General features: G+C 42.6%; 1 protein-coding gene across 1 annotated transcript in view; it reads right to left on the bottom strand.

Annotated features, from left to right (window-relative positions):
• Window positions 1-18475, bottom strand: part of APPL1 (adaptor protein, phosphotyrosine interacting with PH domain and leucine zipper 1) — a 137298-nt gene that overhangs the window by 73852 nt on the left and 44971 nt on the right. Inside the window, exons 7-8 of the mRNA XM_053720852.1 lie at window positions 9124-9182; window positions 5510-5656 (exon numbers count right to left, since the gene is read on the bottom strand). Coding sequence (XP_053576827.1) covers window positions 5510-5656; window positions 9124-9182 — 206 coding nt within the window. The remainder of the gene's footprint in view (window positions 1-5509; window positions 5657-9123; window positions 9183-18475) is intronic.

Genomic DNA, 18475 nt, shown 5'->3' with positions numbered 1-18475 from the left:
GGATCAGGAAACTCAAAAATTGATCCTGCAGCCATTTAAAAATTCTCTCTTCTTATTGGAAGCTAACCTTAGAGGTGAGTGGCTGCTTGACTGAAGGATTCTGGTGAAAGCTGGTTGAGGAGAGGGGGGGGCTGTGTGGTTTCTTTTTTTTTTTTTTTTTTTTCTTCTTTGTTTTTGTTTTTCTCTTCTCTGTGTGTGTGCCAGTTAGGATCTAGAGTTTATAGCATTAATGGTGATCAGAGTTTTGGGAGGGTTTTTATGCATTAAGAAAAATTGCCAGGTCAGAGTTGTCTTTCTTTCGTTTCTCGAGTGGATAGGTGAACTTCTTCACCCACTTAAGGTGTCCTTTCATGTCCAAGCGAGACTGTATTCTGTTTTGTATTAACGTACACTTTTGCAAGTATTTTTCTTATTTGCTTTTTTGTTGGATTCACCTACTGTTAAATGTTTATCTTTCTTGGCAAAATAAAAAGAAATTAAAAAAAAAAAAAAGGTATCAATGACTGACTCGGAGAAGCCACGCCTTGATAAAATCAGGAGTTCAATCTCCATGCAGTCAGTCTCAGAGAAATTAGATTTGGATGGTGGAAAGGACCCTGAAGTAGAAGGTCCTGTCTCAGAGGCAGAGTCCATGGTGGAAAGGATGACATGTCCACTAGATCTGCATACCAGGTCCTGCGTGGCCACGCAGGCGCTATTAAAATCACCGATGCTCTCTCCTGCTTGATCTTGGCAATCAGTCGAGGGAGCAGAGGAAACGGTGGAAACACATAAGCCAGGTTGAAAGACCAGGGCGCTGCTAGAGCATCTATCAGCGTCGCCTTGGGCTCTGGTTTGCCCCAGCGATTAATCACTTGTGCAAACACCTCCGGATGGAGTTCCCACTCCCCCGGATGAAAAAAGTCTGTCGACTTAGAAAATCCGCCTCCCAGTTCTCTACACCTGGGATATGGATAGCTGATAGGTGGCAAGAGTGAATGTCCGCCCAGCGAATTATCTTTGAGACTTCTAACATCGCTAGGGAACTTCTTGTTCCCCCTTGATGGTTGATGTAAGCCACAGTCGTGATGTTGTCCGACTGAAATTTGATGAACCTCAGAGATGCTAACTGAGGCCAAGCTTGAAGAGCATTGAATATCGCTCTCAATTCCAGAATATTTATTGGAAGGAGTGACTCCTCCTGAGTCCATGATCCTTGAGCCTTCAGGGAGTTCCAGACTGCACCCCAACCTAGAAGGCTGGTATCTGTCGTCACAATTGTCCAATCTGGTCATACCTTTGGACAGATGGACCCGAGATAGCCACCAGAGAAGAGAATCCCTGGTCTCTTGATCCAGATTTAGTAGAGGGGACAAATCTGTGTAATCCCCGTTCCACTGACTGAGCATGCATAGTTGCAGCGGTCTGAGATGTAAGCGTGCAAACGGCACTATGTCCATTGCCGCTACCATTTAGCCGATTACTTCCATGCACTGAGCCACCGAAGGGCGCGTAATGGAATGAAGAATACGGCAGGAATTTAGAAGCTTTGATAACCTGGACTCCGTCAGGTAAATTTTCATTTCTATAGAATCTATCAGAGTCCCTAGGAAGGAAACTCTTGTGAGTGGGGAGAGAGAACTCTTTTCCTCGTTCACTTTCCACCCATGCGACCTCAGAAATGCCAGAACTATGTCCGTATGAGACTTGGCAATTTGGAAGTTTGACGCCTGTATCAGGATGTCGCCAGAAGCGACCCGAGAACCTTCGTGAAGATTCTTGGGGCTGTAGCTAACCCAAAGGGAAGAGCTACAAACTGGTAATGCCTGTCTAGAAAGGCAAACCTGAGAAACCGATGATGATCTTTGTGTATCGGAATGTGAAGATAAGCATCCTTTAGATCCACTGTAGTCATATATTGACCCTCCTGGATCATAGGTAGGATGGTACGAATAGTTTCCATCTTGAATGATGGAACTCTGAGGAATTTGTTTAAGATCTTTAGATCCAAAATTGGTCTGAAGGTTCCCTCTTTTTTGGGAACCACAAACAGATTTGAGTAAAAACCCTGTCCTTGTTCCACTTTTGGAACTGGATGGATCACTCCCATAACTAGGAGGTCTCGTACACAGTGTAAGAATGCCTCTCTCTTTATCTGGTTTGCAGATAATTGTGAAAGGTGAAATCTCCCTTTTGGGGGAGAAGCTTTGAAGTCCAGAAGATATCCCTGGGATATAATTTCCAACGCCCAGGGATCCAGAACATCTCTTGCCCACACCTGGACGAAGAGTGAAAGCCTGCCCTCCACTAGATCCGTTACCGGATAGGGGGCTGTTCCTTAATGCCGTCTTAGAGGCAGCAGCAGGTTTTTTGGCCTGCTTACCTTTGTTCCAGGTCTGGTTTGGCCTCCAGACCGTCTTGGACTGAGCAACAGTTCCCTCTTGTTTCGCATTAGAGGAAGTTGATGCCGCACCTGCCTTGAAGTTTCGAAAGGCACGAAAATTAGACTGTTTGGCCCTGGATTTGGACCTGTCCTGAGGAAGGGCATGACCTTTTCCTCCAGTGATATCAGCAATAATCTCCTTCAAACCAGGCCCGAATAGGGTCTGCCCCTTGAAGGGAATGTTAAGCAGCTTAGATTTTGAAGTCACGTCAGCTGACCATGATTTAAGCCATAGCGCCCTGCGTATAGCAAAACCAGAATTATTAGCCGTTAGTTTAGTCAAATGAACAATGGCATCAGAAACAAAAGAATTGGCTAGCTTAAGTGCTCTAAGTTTGCCAAGTATGTCATCCAATGGAGTCGCTACCTGTAAAGCCTCTTCCAGAGACTCAAACCAGAACACCGCAGCAGCAGTGACAGGAGCAATGCATGCAAGGGGCTGTAGGATAAAACCTTGTTGAATAAACATTTTCTTAAGGTAACCTTCTAATTTTTTATTCATTGAATCTGAAAAAGCACAACTGTCCTCGACAGGGATAGTAGTACGCTTTGCTAAAGTAGAAACTGCTCCCTCCACCTTAGGCACTGTCTGCCATAAGTCCCGTGTGGTGGCGTCTATAGGAAACATTTTTCTAAAAATAGGAGGGGGAGAGAACGGCACACTTGGTCTATCCCATTCCTTAGTAATAATTTCTGTAAACCTTTTAGGTATTGGAAAAACATCAGTACACACCGGCACTGCATAGTATTTATCCAGTCTACACAATTTCTCTGGCACTGCAATTGTATCAGTCATTCAGAGCAGCTAAAACCTCCTTGAGTAATACGCGGAGGTGTTCAAGCTTAAATTTAAATGTAGAAATATCAGAATCAGGTATCTTTCCTGAGTCAGAAACATCACCCACAGACTGAAGTTCTCCTTCCTCAGCTTCAGCATATTGTGAGGCAGTATCAGACATGGTTCTTAAAGCGTCAGTATGCTCTGCATTTCGTCTAACCCCAGAGCTATCTCGCTTACCTCTAAATTCAGGTAGTCTGGCTAATACCGCTGACAGTGTATTATCCATGACTGCCGCCATGTCTTGTAAAGTAAACGCTATGGGTGCCCTAGATGTACTTGGCGCCATTTCAGAGTGAGTCCCTTGAGCGGGTGTCAAAGGATCTGACACGTGGGGAGAGTTAGTCGGCATAACTTCCCCCTCGTTAGATTCCTCTGGTGATAAATTTTTTAAAGACAGAATATGATCTTTATTGCTTAGAGTGAAATCAGTACAATTGGTACACATTCTAAGAGGGGGTTCCACCATGGCTTTTAAACATAATGAACAAGGAGTTTCCTCTATGTCAGACATGTTTGTACAGACTAGCAATGAGACTAGCAAGCTTGGAAAACACTTTAAATCAAGTTAACAAGCAAATATAAAAAACGGTACTGTGCCTTTAAGAGAAACAAATTTTGTCAAAATTTGAAAAACAGTGAAAAAAGGCAGTAAATCAAACGAAAATTTTACAGTGTATGTAATAGGCTAACAGAGCATTGCACCCACTTGCAAATGGATGATTAACCCCTTAGTTCAAAAAACGGATCAAAAAAACGAAAGAGACGTTTTTTAACAGTCACAACAAACTGCCACAGCTCTACTGTGGCCCTTTAGGAGATGTCCTGTAGCCTTAAGGGAACTTCTGAGAAAAACTGGATGTCTCAGTCTGTAATTTTAACTGCGCAAAAAAGCGCTAAAATAGGCCCCTCCCACTCATACTACAACAGTGGAAAGCCTTAGGAAACTGTTTATAGGCAAAAATAAAGCCAGCCATGTGGAAAAAATTAGGCCCCAATAAAGTTTTATCACCAAGCATATATAAAAAACGATTAAACATGCCAGCAAACGTTTTATATAGCATTTTTATAAGGGTATTACCCCTGAGAGCAAGCATGATACCAGTCGTTATTAAATCACTGTATTCAGGCTTAACTTACATTTATCAGGTATCAGCAGCATTTTCTAGCATTTCCAATTCTAGAAAAATTTTTAACTGCACATACCTCATAGCAGAGTAAACTGCACGCCATTCTCCCTCTGAAGTTACCTCTCTCCTTAGATATATGTGAGAACAGCAATGGATCTTAGTTACAACCTGCTAAGATCATAGAAAACTCAGGCAGATTATTCTTCTATCTCTGCCTGAGATAAAACAGTACAACTCCTATACCATTTAAAAATAAACTTTTGATTGAAGAAAATAAACTAACTATTTTTCACCACTCTCTCTTACTACCTCCATGCGTGTTGAGAGTTGCAAGAGAATGACTGGATATGGTAGTGAGGGGAGGAGCTATATAACAGATCTACTGTGGGTGTCCTCTTGCAACTTCCTGTTGGGAATGAGAATATCCCACAAGTAATGGATGATCCGTGGAAAGAAAGGAAGGAAGGAAGGAAGGAAGGAAGGAAGGAAGGAAGGAAGGAAGGAAGGAAGGAAGAAAGAAAGAAAGAAAGAAAGAAAGAAAGAAAGAAAGAAAGAAAGAAAGAAAGAAAGAAAGAAAGAAAGAAAGAAAGAAAGAAAGAAAGAAAGAAAGAAAGAAAGAAAGAAAGAAAGAAAGAAAGAAAGAAAGAAAGAAAGAAAGAAAGAAAGAAAGAAAGAAAGAAAGAAAGAAAGAAAGAAAGAAAGAAAAGAAAAGAAAGAAAAGAAAGAAAATAAATATATCCCATTGAAAAGGAACTGATTCTTCTGTCAAGCACTAGGTGCATTGCAGATATAAAATAAATATTTTAAAACAAGACTGTACTTCTGTTATGAGCTTGTGTTTCTATAACTTTGAATATCCCATAGTTTTGATTAAGGCTCAGCCAAAATGTTAACGTAAATATATATTAGATAATTAGCAAAAAGTGCACATTAAATGCCAGAAGTAAAGCAGAGAAACACCTGGTCTTAATTCTCTTAATAGAAATTTTACACAAACTATTTGTATCACAATGTAATGCTATTTGGCAAATGGGTTCTAAGACAGTGATAACATAGTAAAAATAGTTATAAAGGGGTCTGTTCTGAAGGGAGGCTGTTACATGAACTAGTAGTATTTACCTGTGCCTGCATATATCCCAACAGGGGTTCCAGAATTGCCATTTTCTTCTTGTACTGAATAGTGTTTAATGCACAGAAGTAATGCATCATAGTCTGATGCTGTTTTTTCCTGGAGGTGTAAACATCTTCTGTTGCTTCAAATTTGGTCTAGAAAAAAAAAAAAAATACAATACCGATTAACCTCAAAAGGTTCTTTATAGTCACTTGTAAGTGCATTTTATGTAGATTAATGCACTGCAGGAATTCTTGCAGTATGTATGCACATTTCTTTTAAAATTAGACATATTATAAACCTATACAAAGTAAAGTATATCTGTTATCGGTCAAACTTAAAAGAGACAGTAAATACCTTGTGATTTTAGTATAAAAGGTTTAGTTATGCATAGTAAAACAACGTAGCAAAAGATTCAGTATTTATTTTGCCCCCTTTTCATATAATATAGCTCTGAAATTTATGTTTTATCCAATTCTCACAACTGAAAAAGAACACTCTGAGCTTAGGAGATTCTGATTACTGATATCAGAAATAAAGCACAAAACAATGTCTGTGCATCAATGGAACAATGTCTTTTTAGTTGTATGAAATGCATATCTAGTCAAATAATACACACATCTGGTCCCTTTAAATGAATTATGGAAAATAATATATATCAATAATATTCCCCAAAATACCCAGCAATATCTATGGGGGGGGGGGGATTAATTTTATATTAATTTTTTTTATATAAATGCCAATAGATACCATCTTCATCATATTTTTTGTCTGTCCAGTACCAGCCACTCTTTATATATGCTTAATACAATTAATATATGCTATTTTTAATGTTTGATATTTTTGGCCTTTAACAACGATATTAAGCGACAAAAAAAAACTGTGAACGCAATTTTAATATACTGATTATATGTCCTCCACTAAGAGAAGTAATTATGGGGTGCATATAGAAGGCCGGCATAGGGACTGAATTCCATTAACCACTGAAGAAGTCCTTGTGTAGAACAAAACGCGTCGGAACGTTAGTCTCCTGATGGCCTCTGTACTCCACTCCAATCAAGATGGTTAACTATGCTGAGCGTCAAATGGATCAGTACATTAGAGAAAGCTACTACATTCCACACCTGGGAGTAGACTTTACCATTGGAATACTGGGATATGATTTTATTTTTGACAAGTGTATCTTTGAGCTGCAGGTTAAACTGTTCTTTTATTTGTTTGTTCATATCAGAAATACAGATCAGTCTTTATTTAGTATACAAAATGTTGGAATGTTACAGTGCTTCAAATTCATACATGAAATGTCACACTTTTAAAATGTTGAGAGCTAGTAATTAATACTGCAAATGCGAACTTAATGTTCGCTGGAAAAGAGGCAAATTTGTCCCATTACAAGTGGCTGGTTAATGCTACAGTGATATCACTTTTACACAGCACTAGAAATCATTAACCAGTTGGTGTAAAATATAGCCACCAATCAGCAAGCGCTATCCAGGGTGCTAAACCAAAAAATGGGCTGGCTCCTAAGTTTATATTCCCTTTTTTCCAAATAAAGATACCAAGAGATCAAAGAAAAAATTAATAGGAGTAAAATTAGAAAGTTGCTTAAAATTGCATGCTCTATTTGAATCATGAAAGAAAAAAAATTTGGATTTAGTATCTGTGACATATACCTCGGCTAGCCCCGACTGGGTGGCTCTGCCAAACGGGTCCTCTTCCTCCCTGCCGACTGCAGCTATGTAGCTGGCAAGTGACCACAGCCTGTAGCCACCCATGATGCCCGACAGCACCCCTGGGGATGGCTCTGCCGCTGGGGAGAGAGACCAGTTGTCTCCTCTCCTTGTACCTGGCTCTGCCGCTGGGGAGAGAGACCGACTGTCTTCACTCCCGGGAAGGTGTTTTGCCGCTGGGGAGAGTTATCGACATCCGTTTCTCCCTGCAAGGGGTTCTGTGTAAGGGGAGGGAGGATGACTACCTCCTCTCCCTGGTTTACCAGAGCTGCTGCAGGGGCTGGGCAGAGGCCGGCGGCTCTCTGCCCTGTTGCCAGCGCTTCTGCTAGGGTGGCCCCCTGGTCCAAGACTATAAGCTCGGAGCCAGACTGCTGATCCAGCAGCCCTGGTTCCCTTTTTCTTTGTTGCCTCTCCTCCACGGTCGAGCTCCATGAATCCAAGAGGGTCGCACCCCAGATCTGTATACCCTTGGCAAGCTGCTTAACGAGATCTAGCTGCCTCTTGTATTCCTTGTCAAGTGCCTCTTCCTGGTCAATTATAAAATCCAGATCGTCTAGTAGCCAGGATTCCTCCAAGAGATCCAGCAGTTCCTCTTGGAGCCCACAGATATCCTCCAGACCCTAGTCCGTCTCGCTCCCAAACTGTGGGTCCTCTGTCCTTTTTGTAAATAGCAATCCAGAGCCGCCGAAGCCAAAGCCCTCTGTGGGGGAGCCATCCTCCAGCCATGGCTGTGCTTGCATAGCGAGCCATTGGAGGGCCAGAAAGCCGTCCTCCACCCACATCTCTTGCTGGACCAGTCTATGTAGAACAGATAGCCATTCCTTCATTGGCTGTTTTCCCAGGAAAGGCACTCTCACAATCCCACCGCTGCCAGTCAATGTGACGGATACCCTGGCTACCCCGACTGGGTGGCTCCGCCAAATGGGTCCTGCTTCCTCCCTGCCGACTGCAGCTATGTAGCTGGCAAGAGACTACAGCCTGTAGCCACCCCTGATGCCCGACAGCATCAGTACTCAGGGTCCTACCCTGTGGCAGACTCCGGCTACCAAGACTAGGTAGCTCTGCCAGAGGGTCCTTCCTCTGCCTGAAACAGGTTGCTATGTAGCCCAGAATTTTTTTTTTAGCAGGAGCCCACCCAAATAACTAGATATACTAGCATTCAGGTGAAACAGGAACTGATTTTATTGAAAACACAAACTCCTTTTATACACAAAGCTCTATCTTGATAAGATACTGGACAATCCCACAATTTTCCCGCCATTCCCGCCCCCCCCCCCCCGGACATACCGGCACCTCCATAGCAGCCATAGTCCCACAGAATCCCAGGACCCAGGGGTGACAAGTTTCGGGGTGATCCTGGGGGAGCGGTGGCACTTCCAGGGTGTCATTTGAAAGATGCCACAGATCCAAAAAGCAGCGTGATTTGTTACTGGGGAAAGGAGTTACAGCCCGGTAAAGATTGGGGTGTAGGGGTGTCCTAAACCCCCAGTTCCCCAAGTAGCTGCCTTCTGGTAATTCCTCGACCTCTTGTCCTCCCTAGGGGCTACCAATCTCCAAAAGAGCAGAGCTCTGGGGCAAAGGGCCGCTGGAGCGACCAGGGGTAAAGATAGCAGGTGTCCTGCTGTTCTGTGGCCGGCCAGCTTGAGAGGGGTTAAGCGGGTGTCCGTTGTAAGGCGGCCGACCGCGAGTTCCAGGAGCCCGGCAAGCAAGCTTCCAGAGATTGTGGTTGCTCCGAGGAGCCCAAAACCACTGAGAAACAACAGGGGTGAGGTTGTAGAGGGGTAGGGGTTTAACCCTTGCAGCCCGGTATCCGTGACAGTTTCGCTTTAAAAAGCCACAAGGGAACAAGAAAACATTTTTAAAACGCGTAGATTTAAAAAAAATCAAATCACCTTCTCATTTTCTCTTCTTTTGGAGAGTCTGCTGTATCTGTTGATAGCCACATCATGATCTAAAATAAAACAGCATGAAATAATTGTTTTAATAACACATTACTTCTTTTCATGATTAAAAATTAATATATTTAATTAATATAAAACAGAATTTATGTTTACCTGATAAATTTCTTTCTCCTACGGTGTATCCGGTCCACGGCTACATCCTTACTTGTGGGATATTCTCATTCCCTACAGGAAGTGGCAAAGAAAGCACACAGCAGAGCTGTCCATATAGCTCCCCCTCTGGCTCCGCCCCCCAGTCATTCGACCGACGGTTAGGAGAAAAGGGAGAACCATAGGGTGCAGTGGTGACTGTAGTGTACAAAAATAAAAATTTAAACCTGACTAAATGCCAGGGCGGGCCGTGGACCGGATACACCGTAGGAGAAAGAAATGTATCAGGTAAACTTAAATTCTGTTTTCTCCTACATTGGTGTATCCGGTCCACGGCTTCATCCTTACTTGTGGGAACCAATACCAAAGCTTTAGGACACGGATGAAGGGAGGGAACAAGTCAGGTAACCTAAACAGAAGGCACCACTGCTTGTAAAACCTTTCTCCCAAAAATAGCCTCCGAAGAAGCATAAGTATCGAATTTGTAAAATTTGGCAAATGTGTGTAGAGAAGACCACGTCGCTGCCTTACAGATCTGTTCAACAGAAGCCTCGTTCTTGAAAGCCCATGTGGAAGCCACAGCTCTAGTAGAATGAGCTGTAATTCGTTCAGGAGGCTGCCGTCGGGCAGTCTCATAAGCCAATCGGATGATGCTTTTAAGCCAGAAGGAGAGAGAGGTAGCAGTAGCTTTCTGACCTCTCCTCTTACCAGAATAGACTACAAACAAGGATGATGTCTGTCTGAAATCCTTTGTTGCTTCTAGATAGAATTTTAAAGCACGAACCACATCTAGATTGTGTAACAAACGTTCCTTTTTTGAAACCGGGTTTGGACACAGAGAAGGAACAACTATTTCCTGGTTAATAATCCTATTGGAGACCACCTTTGGAAGAAAACCAGGCTTGGTACGTAAAACTACCTTATCCGTATGGAACACCAGATAGGGTGAATTACATTGCAAAGCCGACAATTCAGAAACTCTTCTAGCAGAAGAAATAGCAACCAAAAACAAAACTTTCCAAGATAGTAACTTAATATCTATGGAATGTAAAGGTTCAAACGGAACCCCTTGAAGAACTGAAAGAACCAAATTTAGACTCCATGGAGGAGTCATAGGTCTGTAAACAGGCTTGATTCTGACTAAAGCCTGTACGAACGCTTGAACATCTGGCACGGCTGCCAGACGTTTGTGCAACAAGACAGACAGAGCAGATATCTGTCCTTTTAAAGAACTAGCTGACAGACCCTTCTTCAATCCCTCTTGGAGAAAGGAAAGTATCCTTGGAATCCTAACTTTACTCCATGAGTAACCCTTGGATTTGCACCAACAGAGATATTTCTGCCATATTTTATGGTAAATTCTCCTGGTTATAGGTTTTCTGGCCTGAACCAGAGTATCTATGACTGATTCCGAAAACCCACGCTGAGATAGAATCAAGCGTTCAATCTCCAAGCAGTCAGTTGCAGAGAAACCAGGTTTGGATGTTCGAACGGACCTTGAACTAGAAGGTCCTGTCTCAAAGGTAGCTTCCATGGTGGAGTCGATGACATTCACCAGGTCTGCATACCAAGTCCTGCGTGGCCACGCAGGAGCTATTAGAATTACCGAAGCCTTCTCCTGTTTGATCCTGGCTACTAGCCTGGGGAGGAGAGGAAACGGTGGAAAGACATAAGCTAGATTGAACGACCAAGGCGCCACTAAGGCATCTACCAATGTCGCCTTGGGATCCCTGGACCTGGACCCGTAACGTGGAACCTTGGAGTTCTGCCGAGATGCCATCAGATCCAGAATGCCCCATAGTTGAGTTAACTGGGCAAAAACCTCCGGGTGAAGTTCCCACTCCCCCGGATGGAAAGTCTGACGACTCAGATAATCCGCTTCCCAGTTGTCTACACCTGGGATGTGAATTGCTGATAGGTGGCAGGAGTGATCCTCTGCCCAATTGATGATCCTGGATACCTCCCTCATCGCCAGGGAACTCTTTGTTCCCCCCTGATGATTGATGTACGCTACAGTCGTCATGTTGTCCGACTGAAATCTTATGAATTTGGCCTCCGCTAGTTGAGGCCATGCCAGGAGCGCATTGAATATCGCCCTTAGTTCCAAAATGTTTATCGGGAGAAGAGATTCTTCCCGAGACCATAGACCCTGAGTCTTCAGAGAGTCCCAGACCGCGCCCCAGCCTAAGAGACTGGCGTCGGTCGTGACAATGATCCACTCCGGAAACCTTTGAGAAAATGATCCACTCAGGAAACCTTTGAGAAAAAGCCCAGTCCTTGTTCTGCTTTTGGAACTGGGTGTATCACTCCCATCTTTAAAAAAGGTCTTCTACGCAATGTAAGAATGCCCGTCTCTTTGTCTGGTCTAAAGACAAGCGAGACATGTGAAACCTTCCCTTTGGAGGAAGGTCCTTGAATTCTAGAAGATACCCCTGAGAGACAATCTCTAAAGCCCAGGGGTCTGGGACATCTCTTGCCCAAGCCTGAGCAAAGAGAGAGAGTCTGCCCCCTACCAGATCCGGTCCCGGATCGGGGGCTATCCTTTCATGCTGATTTGGTAGCAGCAGCAGGCTTTTTGGCCTGTTTTCCCTTGTTCCAGCCTTGCAATGGTTTCCATGCTGGCTTGGGCTGGGATGCATTACCCTCTTGTCTAGAGGCTGTAGAGCTAGGGGCCGGTCCGTTCCTGAAATTGCGAAAGGAACGAAAATTAGACTTAATTTTTGCTTTGAAAGGTCTATCCTGTGGAAGGGCATGGCCCTTTCCCCCAGTGATGTCTGAAATAATCTCTTTCAATTCTGGCCCGAATAGGGTCTTACCCTTGAAAGGAATATTAAGCAATTTTGTTTTGGACGACACATCCGCCGACCAAGATTTTAGACAAAGCGCTCTGCGCGCCACTATTGCAAAACCTGAATTTTTCGCCGCTAATTTTGCTAATTGAAAAGCGGCATCTAAAATAAAGGAATTAGCCAACTTCAGTGCGTGAATTCTGTCCATGACCTCATCATAAGGAGTCTCCTTCTGGAGCGATTTTTCTAGTTCATCGAACCAAAAAGACGCCGCCGTGGTGACAGGAATAATGCACGAAATTGGTTGCAGAAGGAAACCTTGCTGAACAAAAATTTTCTTAAGTAACCCTTCTAGTTTTTTATCCATAGGATCTTTGAAAGCGCAACTGTCCTCTATTGGTATAGTTGTGCGCTTAGCTAATGTTGAAACTACCCCCTCTACCTTAGGGACCGTCTGCCATGCGTCCCTTCTGGGGTCAACAATGGAGAACATTTTCGTAAATATAGGAGGGGGAACAAATGGTACACCTGGCTTCTCCCACTCCTTAGTCACTATATCCGCAACCCTCTTGGGTATCGGAAACGCATCAGAGTGCACTGGGACCTCTAAAAATTTGTCAATTTTGCACAATTTTTCTGGAATCACCAAAGGATCACAATCATCCAGTGTAGCTAGCACCTCCTTAAGTAAGGCGCGGAGGTGTTCTAGTTTAAATTTAAATGCAATGGTATCAGTCTCTGGTTGCTGAGAAACTTTTCCTGTGTCAGAAATTTCTCCCTCAGACAGGCCCTCCCTCACCGCCAACTCAGATAGATGTGAGGGTACCACAGGTGAATTATCCCCTGCATCTGCTTGCTCATCCTCTGTATTTAAAACTGAGCAATCACGCTTTCTAGGAAAAACTGGCATTTTGGATAAAAAGGCTGCTAAGGAATTATTCATTACTGCTGCTAATTGCTGCATAGTAACAGTCATAGGCGCGTCAGATATACTAAGTATCGATTGCGCGGGCAAAGCTGGCGTTGACACAAAAGGAGAGGATGATGAACTAGCCCCACTACCTTCATTTAAAGACTCATCTTGGGCAACATCTTTAAAAGTGACAGTACTGTCCTTTATCTGTTTGGACGCTATTGTGCACTTTACACATACATTTAATGGGGGAACCACCTTGGCCTCCATGCACACAGAACATATGCTATCTGAAGGCACAGACATGTTAGACAGACTTAGGCAGAGTTTTAATGCAATAAAAGTTATTTTATACAAAACCGTTACTGTCTCTTTAAATAATAAAAGTGTACACTTTATTACAGAAATGTCAGAAAACCATCAAAGAAATATCCAATCTTTATGAAATTTTCATCACAGTGTCTTAATGCTTAGAAAGTATCGCACACCAATATTTAGACAATTTAACCCTTAAATGCCCAAACCGGAGCTAATAACGGTAATTAACCGGTTAAAGACACTACAGTCCCACGCCACAGTCTCTACTGCAGCGTTTTACCTTCCTTAGGGGTTATTCAAATAAGTAATAAGCCTCTCTGAAGTCCTTTTCCATCTCTAGATACTCCACGTGAAGCTGCCTGAACTGCCTAGTGAAAAGCAACTGCGCAACTGAGGCGCGAAAATGAGGCCTCCTCCCTCTGCATTCCAGAGTGAAGGGGCCTTTCTGACAAGATTAGGCATCTAAACAACTGCCAGGCGTAAATAAATTTCCCCAAAAGTGTTTAAGTCTGAAAAACACTTAAAATTAGTGATGCACCGAAATGGAAATTCTGGACCGAAACCGAAAATCCGGGATGCACTTGGCCGAAAACCGAAACAGATACCGAAAATGTATTTTTTCAAATTAATTTTTTTTATTTTATTTTCTTGCATAATTAGAGCCAATAAAAAAAGCTTACCCTTTTATTGAAAGTAACACACTAAAATTGGACAAAAATATCTTAAAACAATAATATGCTACACAATAATTTTACCAAGAAAAAAAAAAACAGGCAAAAAATGCAATTTTCGGCCAAAATGTTTCTGCGACCAAAATTTTGGTGCATCCCTACTTAAAACAATTATAAATATCAATATACTGTATTATTCTTCATTTAGTTCTATGTAACAGAATCATATTTAACAGTTGTTGTTTTTTTACCAATTATCCAAATAAAGTATAGTCCTAGAAAACTCATTATATGCAGAACAGTAAGTCAAGTAATAAACTTAAACAGCAGCTCTAGGCTAGCATCAAATTTGAAACATGCTACACAATAATTTTACCGAAAATAACAGGCAAAAAACTCGAAAACCGAAATAGCCAAAAATGCAATTTTTGGCCGAAACTTTCTGTGGCCGAAATTTCGGTGCATCCCTACTTAAAATGTCACATAAACATGATAAAAAGTAATCGACTTAGCCCACAATAGTGTCAACCAGCATAGAGCCCTAGTTATAAGCCTTAATTCGGTTACTGAGTCTAAGAAAATGGCTTACCTATCCCAGAATGGATAACTGACAGTCTTCTAGCATTACTTGGTCTTGTTAGAAAAATGACTGATCATACCTGAAGCAGATAAGCCTGCAAACTGTTCCCCCCAACTGAAGTTCTCTGGTTTCAACAGTCCTGTGTGGGAACAGCAATGGATTTTAGTTACTGGTGCTAAAATCATACTCTTAACAGAAATCTTCATCACTTTCTGTTGTAGAGTAAATAGTACAAACCGGCACTATTTTAAAATAACAAACTCTTGATAGAAGAATAAAAACTACAACTAACACCACATACTCTTTACCACCCTCGTGGAGATGCTACTTGTTCAGAGCGGCAGAGAATGACTGGGGGGCGGAGCCAGAGGGGGAGCTATATGGACAGCTCTGCTGTGTGCTCTCTTTGCCACTTCCTGTAGGGAATGAGAATATCCCACAAGTAAGGATGAAGCCGTGGACCGCATACACCAATGTAGGAGAAATTAACATTTTATTTGAAAGCGGATTGTTACGGAGGACCAGCTACAACATATGTCTGTGCATTTTAGGGAAATCCCCATCGTGGCCTTGCAAAGCTTTTCACATGACTCTCCTTACTTCTAAATCTAACATTACTCCTCACTCTGCCCATTTGCAACACAATGAATGGTACAGGTTCACTCCTGGTCTGTATTTGATTCAGTATATGTGTATCTGGTGATGAGTTTATGTTAAAGGGACAGGAAATTCCCAAATTTCCTTTCATGATTTGGATAGAACATATAATGTTAAACAACTTTCCAATTTACTTCCATTATCAAATGTGCTTTGTTCTCTTGTTATCCTTTCTGAAGGAGCAGCATTGCACTACTGGTAGCAAGATGAACACATCTAGTCAGCCAATCACAAAAGACAAATGTGTGCAGGCACCAATTAGCAGCAGCTCCCACTAGTGTAGGATATGTGCATATTCTTTTTTAAACAAGAAATGCCAAGAGAACAAATCACATTTAAAAATAGAAGTGACCTTAAAAGCGTCTTAAAATGAGATGCTCTATCGGAATCATGCAAGTTTAATTTCAGACTCTTAGCTCACTAAAGTAATTAACATATTATATATTAATGTTGCCATAAAATGGTGAAAAAACACATTCCTCATTTGACGGTTAGGTTGTCATCCGCAGTGTTTCTATGAAACCAATATAACATGGAAAAATAAAAACTAAGGTAGGACTGGGCGGCTGGGCACGTAGGACATTAAAAAAGTGTTGTACGGTAATGCCCCATTAATTAACCAAACATTCTTAACCAGATAATAAAAACTTGCCGCCATGAAGAGAAATCACACAAAATCTTTTCAGAGAATTATATTGCAAAGTATGTAGGTCTCCTTCACATCCAGAACTCTGCATAGGTAGATAAATAGCTCTAAAGATAACTTTTAGAAAGACAAACTCTATTAGGAAAGGGCTCGACAAACCCAGAAGCACCCCTGGCTCCTAACTTTGGTATTTCTGAATAGATATGTGGAGAATAATCCTTCTGTCTGGCTCCTAAATATTCTTACCGGCTCCTAAATTGTAAACAGATTTATCTACCCCTATTTTAGGAACCCCACAGTCCTGACAAGACGTCTTAGATAATCTTGTCAGAGGGAAGGGCTTTAGCTTATTGAGCTCTCTCTGAATTGACAATATTCTAATGTTGTACAAATGTCAACTTTATAAGCACTTTTATGCCACAGCATTTTAATCGCACTATTTCAATAGTAAACTTTCATTAGAGGTTTGTTTATTCTAAAAACAGAATTTATGCTTACCTGATAAATTACTTTCTCCAACGGTGTGTCCGGTCCACGGCGTCATACTTACTTGTGGGAATATCTCTTCCCCAACAGGAAATGGCAAAGAGTCCCAGCAAAGCTGGCCATATAGTCCCTCCTAGGCTCCGCCCACCCCAGTCATTCGACCGACGGACAGGAGGAAAAAATAGGAGAAACCATAGGGTGTCGTGGTGACTGTAGTTAGAGAAAATAATTCATCGGACCTGATTAAAAAACCAGGGCGGGCCGTGGACCGGACACACCGTTGGAGAAAGTAATTTATCAGGTAAGCATAAATTCTGTTTTCTCCAACATTGGTGTGTCCGGTCCACGGCGTCATCCTTACTTGTGGGAACCAATACCAAAGCTTTAGGACACGGATGAAGGGAGGGAGCAAATCAGGTCACCTAAACGTAAGGCACCACCTTTCTCCCAAAAATAGCCTCCGAAGAAGCAAAAGTATCAAATTTGTAAAATTTGGCAAAAGTGTGCAGTGAAGACCAAGTCGCTGCCTTACATATCTGATCAACAGAAGACTCGTTCTTGAAGGCCCATGTGGAAGCTACAGCCCTAGTGGAGTGAGCTGTGATTCTTTCAGGAGGCTGCCGTCCGGCAGTCTCATAAGCCAATCGGATGATGCTTTTAAGCCAAAAGGAAAGAGAGGTAGAAGTTGCTTTTTGACCTCTCCTTTTACCAGAATAGACGACAAACAGAGAAGAAGTTTGTCTGAACTCTTTTGTAGCTTCTAAGTAGAATTTTAGAGCACGGACTACATCTAAATTGTGTAGCAAACGTTCCTTCTTGGAAACTGGATTCGGACACAAAGAAGGTACAACTATCTCCTGATTAATATTTTTGTTGGAAACAACCTTTGGTAGAAAACCAGGCTTAGTACGCAGAACAACCTTATCTGAATGGAACACCAGATAGGGTGGAGTACACTGTAGAGCAGATAACTCAGAAACTCTTCTAGCAGAAGAAATAGCAACCAAAAACAAAAAACTTTCCAAGATAGTAACTTAATATCTATGGAATGTAAAGGTTCAAACGGAACCCCTTGAAGAACTGAAAGAACTAGATTTAAACTCCAGTGAGGAGTCAAAGGTCTGTAAACAGGCTTGATCCTAACCAAAGCCTGAACAAATGCTTGAACATCTGGCACAACTGCCAGTCGTTTGTGTAGTAGGACAGATAAAGCAGAAATCTGTCCCTTTAGAGAACTCGCAGATAATCCTTTATCCAAAGCTTCTTGTAGAAAGGAAAGAATCCTAGGAATCTTTATCTTATTCCATGGGAATCCCTTGGATTCACACCAGCAGATATATCTTTTCCATATTTTATGGTAAATCTTTCTAGTTACCGGTTTTCTGGCTTGAACCAGAGTATCTATCACGGAATCTGAAAACCCACGCTTTGATAGAATCAAGCGTTCAATCTCCAAGCCGTCAGCTGGAGGGAGACCAGATTTGGATGTTCGAATGGACCCTGAACAAGAAGGTCCTGTCTCAAAGGTAGCTTCCATGGTGGAACCGATGACATATTCACCAGGTCTGCATACCAAGTCCTGCGTGGCCACGCAGGAGCTATCAAGATCACCGAGGCCCTCTCCTGTTTGATCCTGGCTACCAGCCTGGGAATGAGAGGAAACGGTGGAAACACATAAGCTAGGTTGAAGGTCCAAGGCGCTACTAGTGCATCCACTAGAGTCGCCTTGGGATCCCTGGATCTGGACCCGTAGCAAGGAACCTTGAAGTTCTGACGAGACGCCATCAGATCCATATCTGGAATGCCCCATAGTTGCGTCAACTGGGCAAAGATCTCCGGGTGGAGTTCCCACTCCCCCGGATGGAATGTCTGACGACTCAAATAACCCGCTTCCCAGTTTTCCACACCTGGAATGTGGATCGCAGATAGGTGGCAGGAGTGATTCTCCGCCCATTGTATTATTTTGGTCACTTCTTTCATCGCCAGGGAACTCCTTGTTCCCCCCTGATGATTGAGATACGCAACAGTCGTCATGTTGTCTGATTGGAATCTTATGAATCTGGCCTTTGCTAGCTGAGGCCAAGCCCTGAGACCATTGAATATCGCTCTTAGTTCCAGAATGTTTATCGGGAG

This window comes from Bombina bombina, chromosome 7 (assembly GCF_027579735.1).
Source record: "Bombina bombina isolate aBomBom1 chromosome 7, aBomBom1.pri, whole genome shotgun sequence".
Taxonomy (NCBI): domain Eukaryota; kingdom Metazoa; phylum Chordata; class Amphibia; order Anura; family Bombinatoridae; genus Bombina; species Bombina bombina.
Note: the sequence above shows the minus strand (reverse complement) of the source record. Positions and strands in the feature narration are given on the sequence as shown.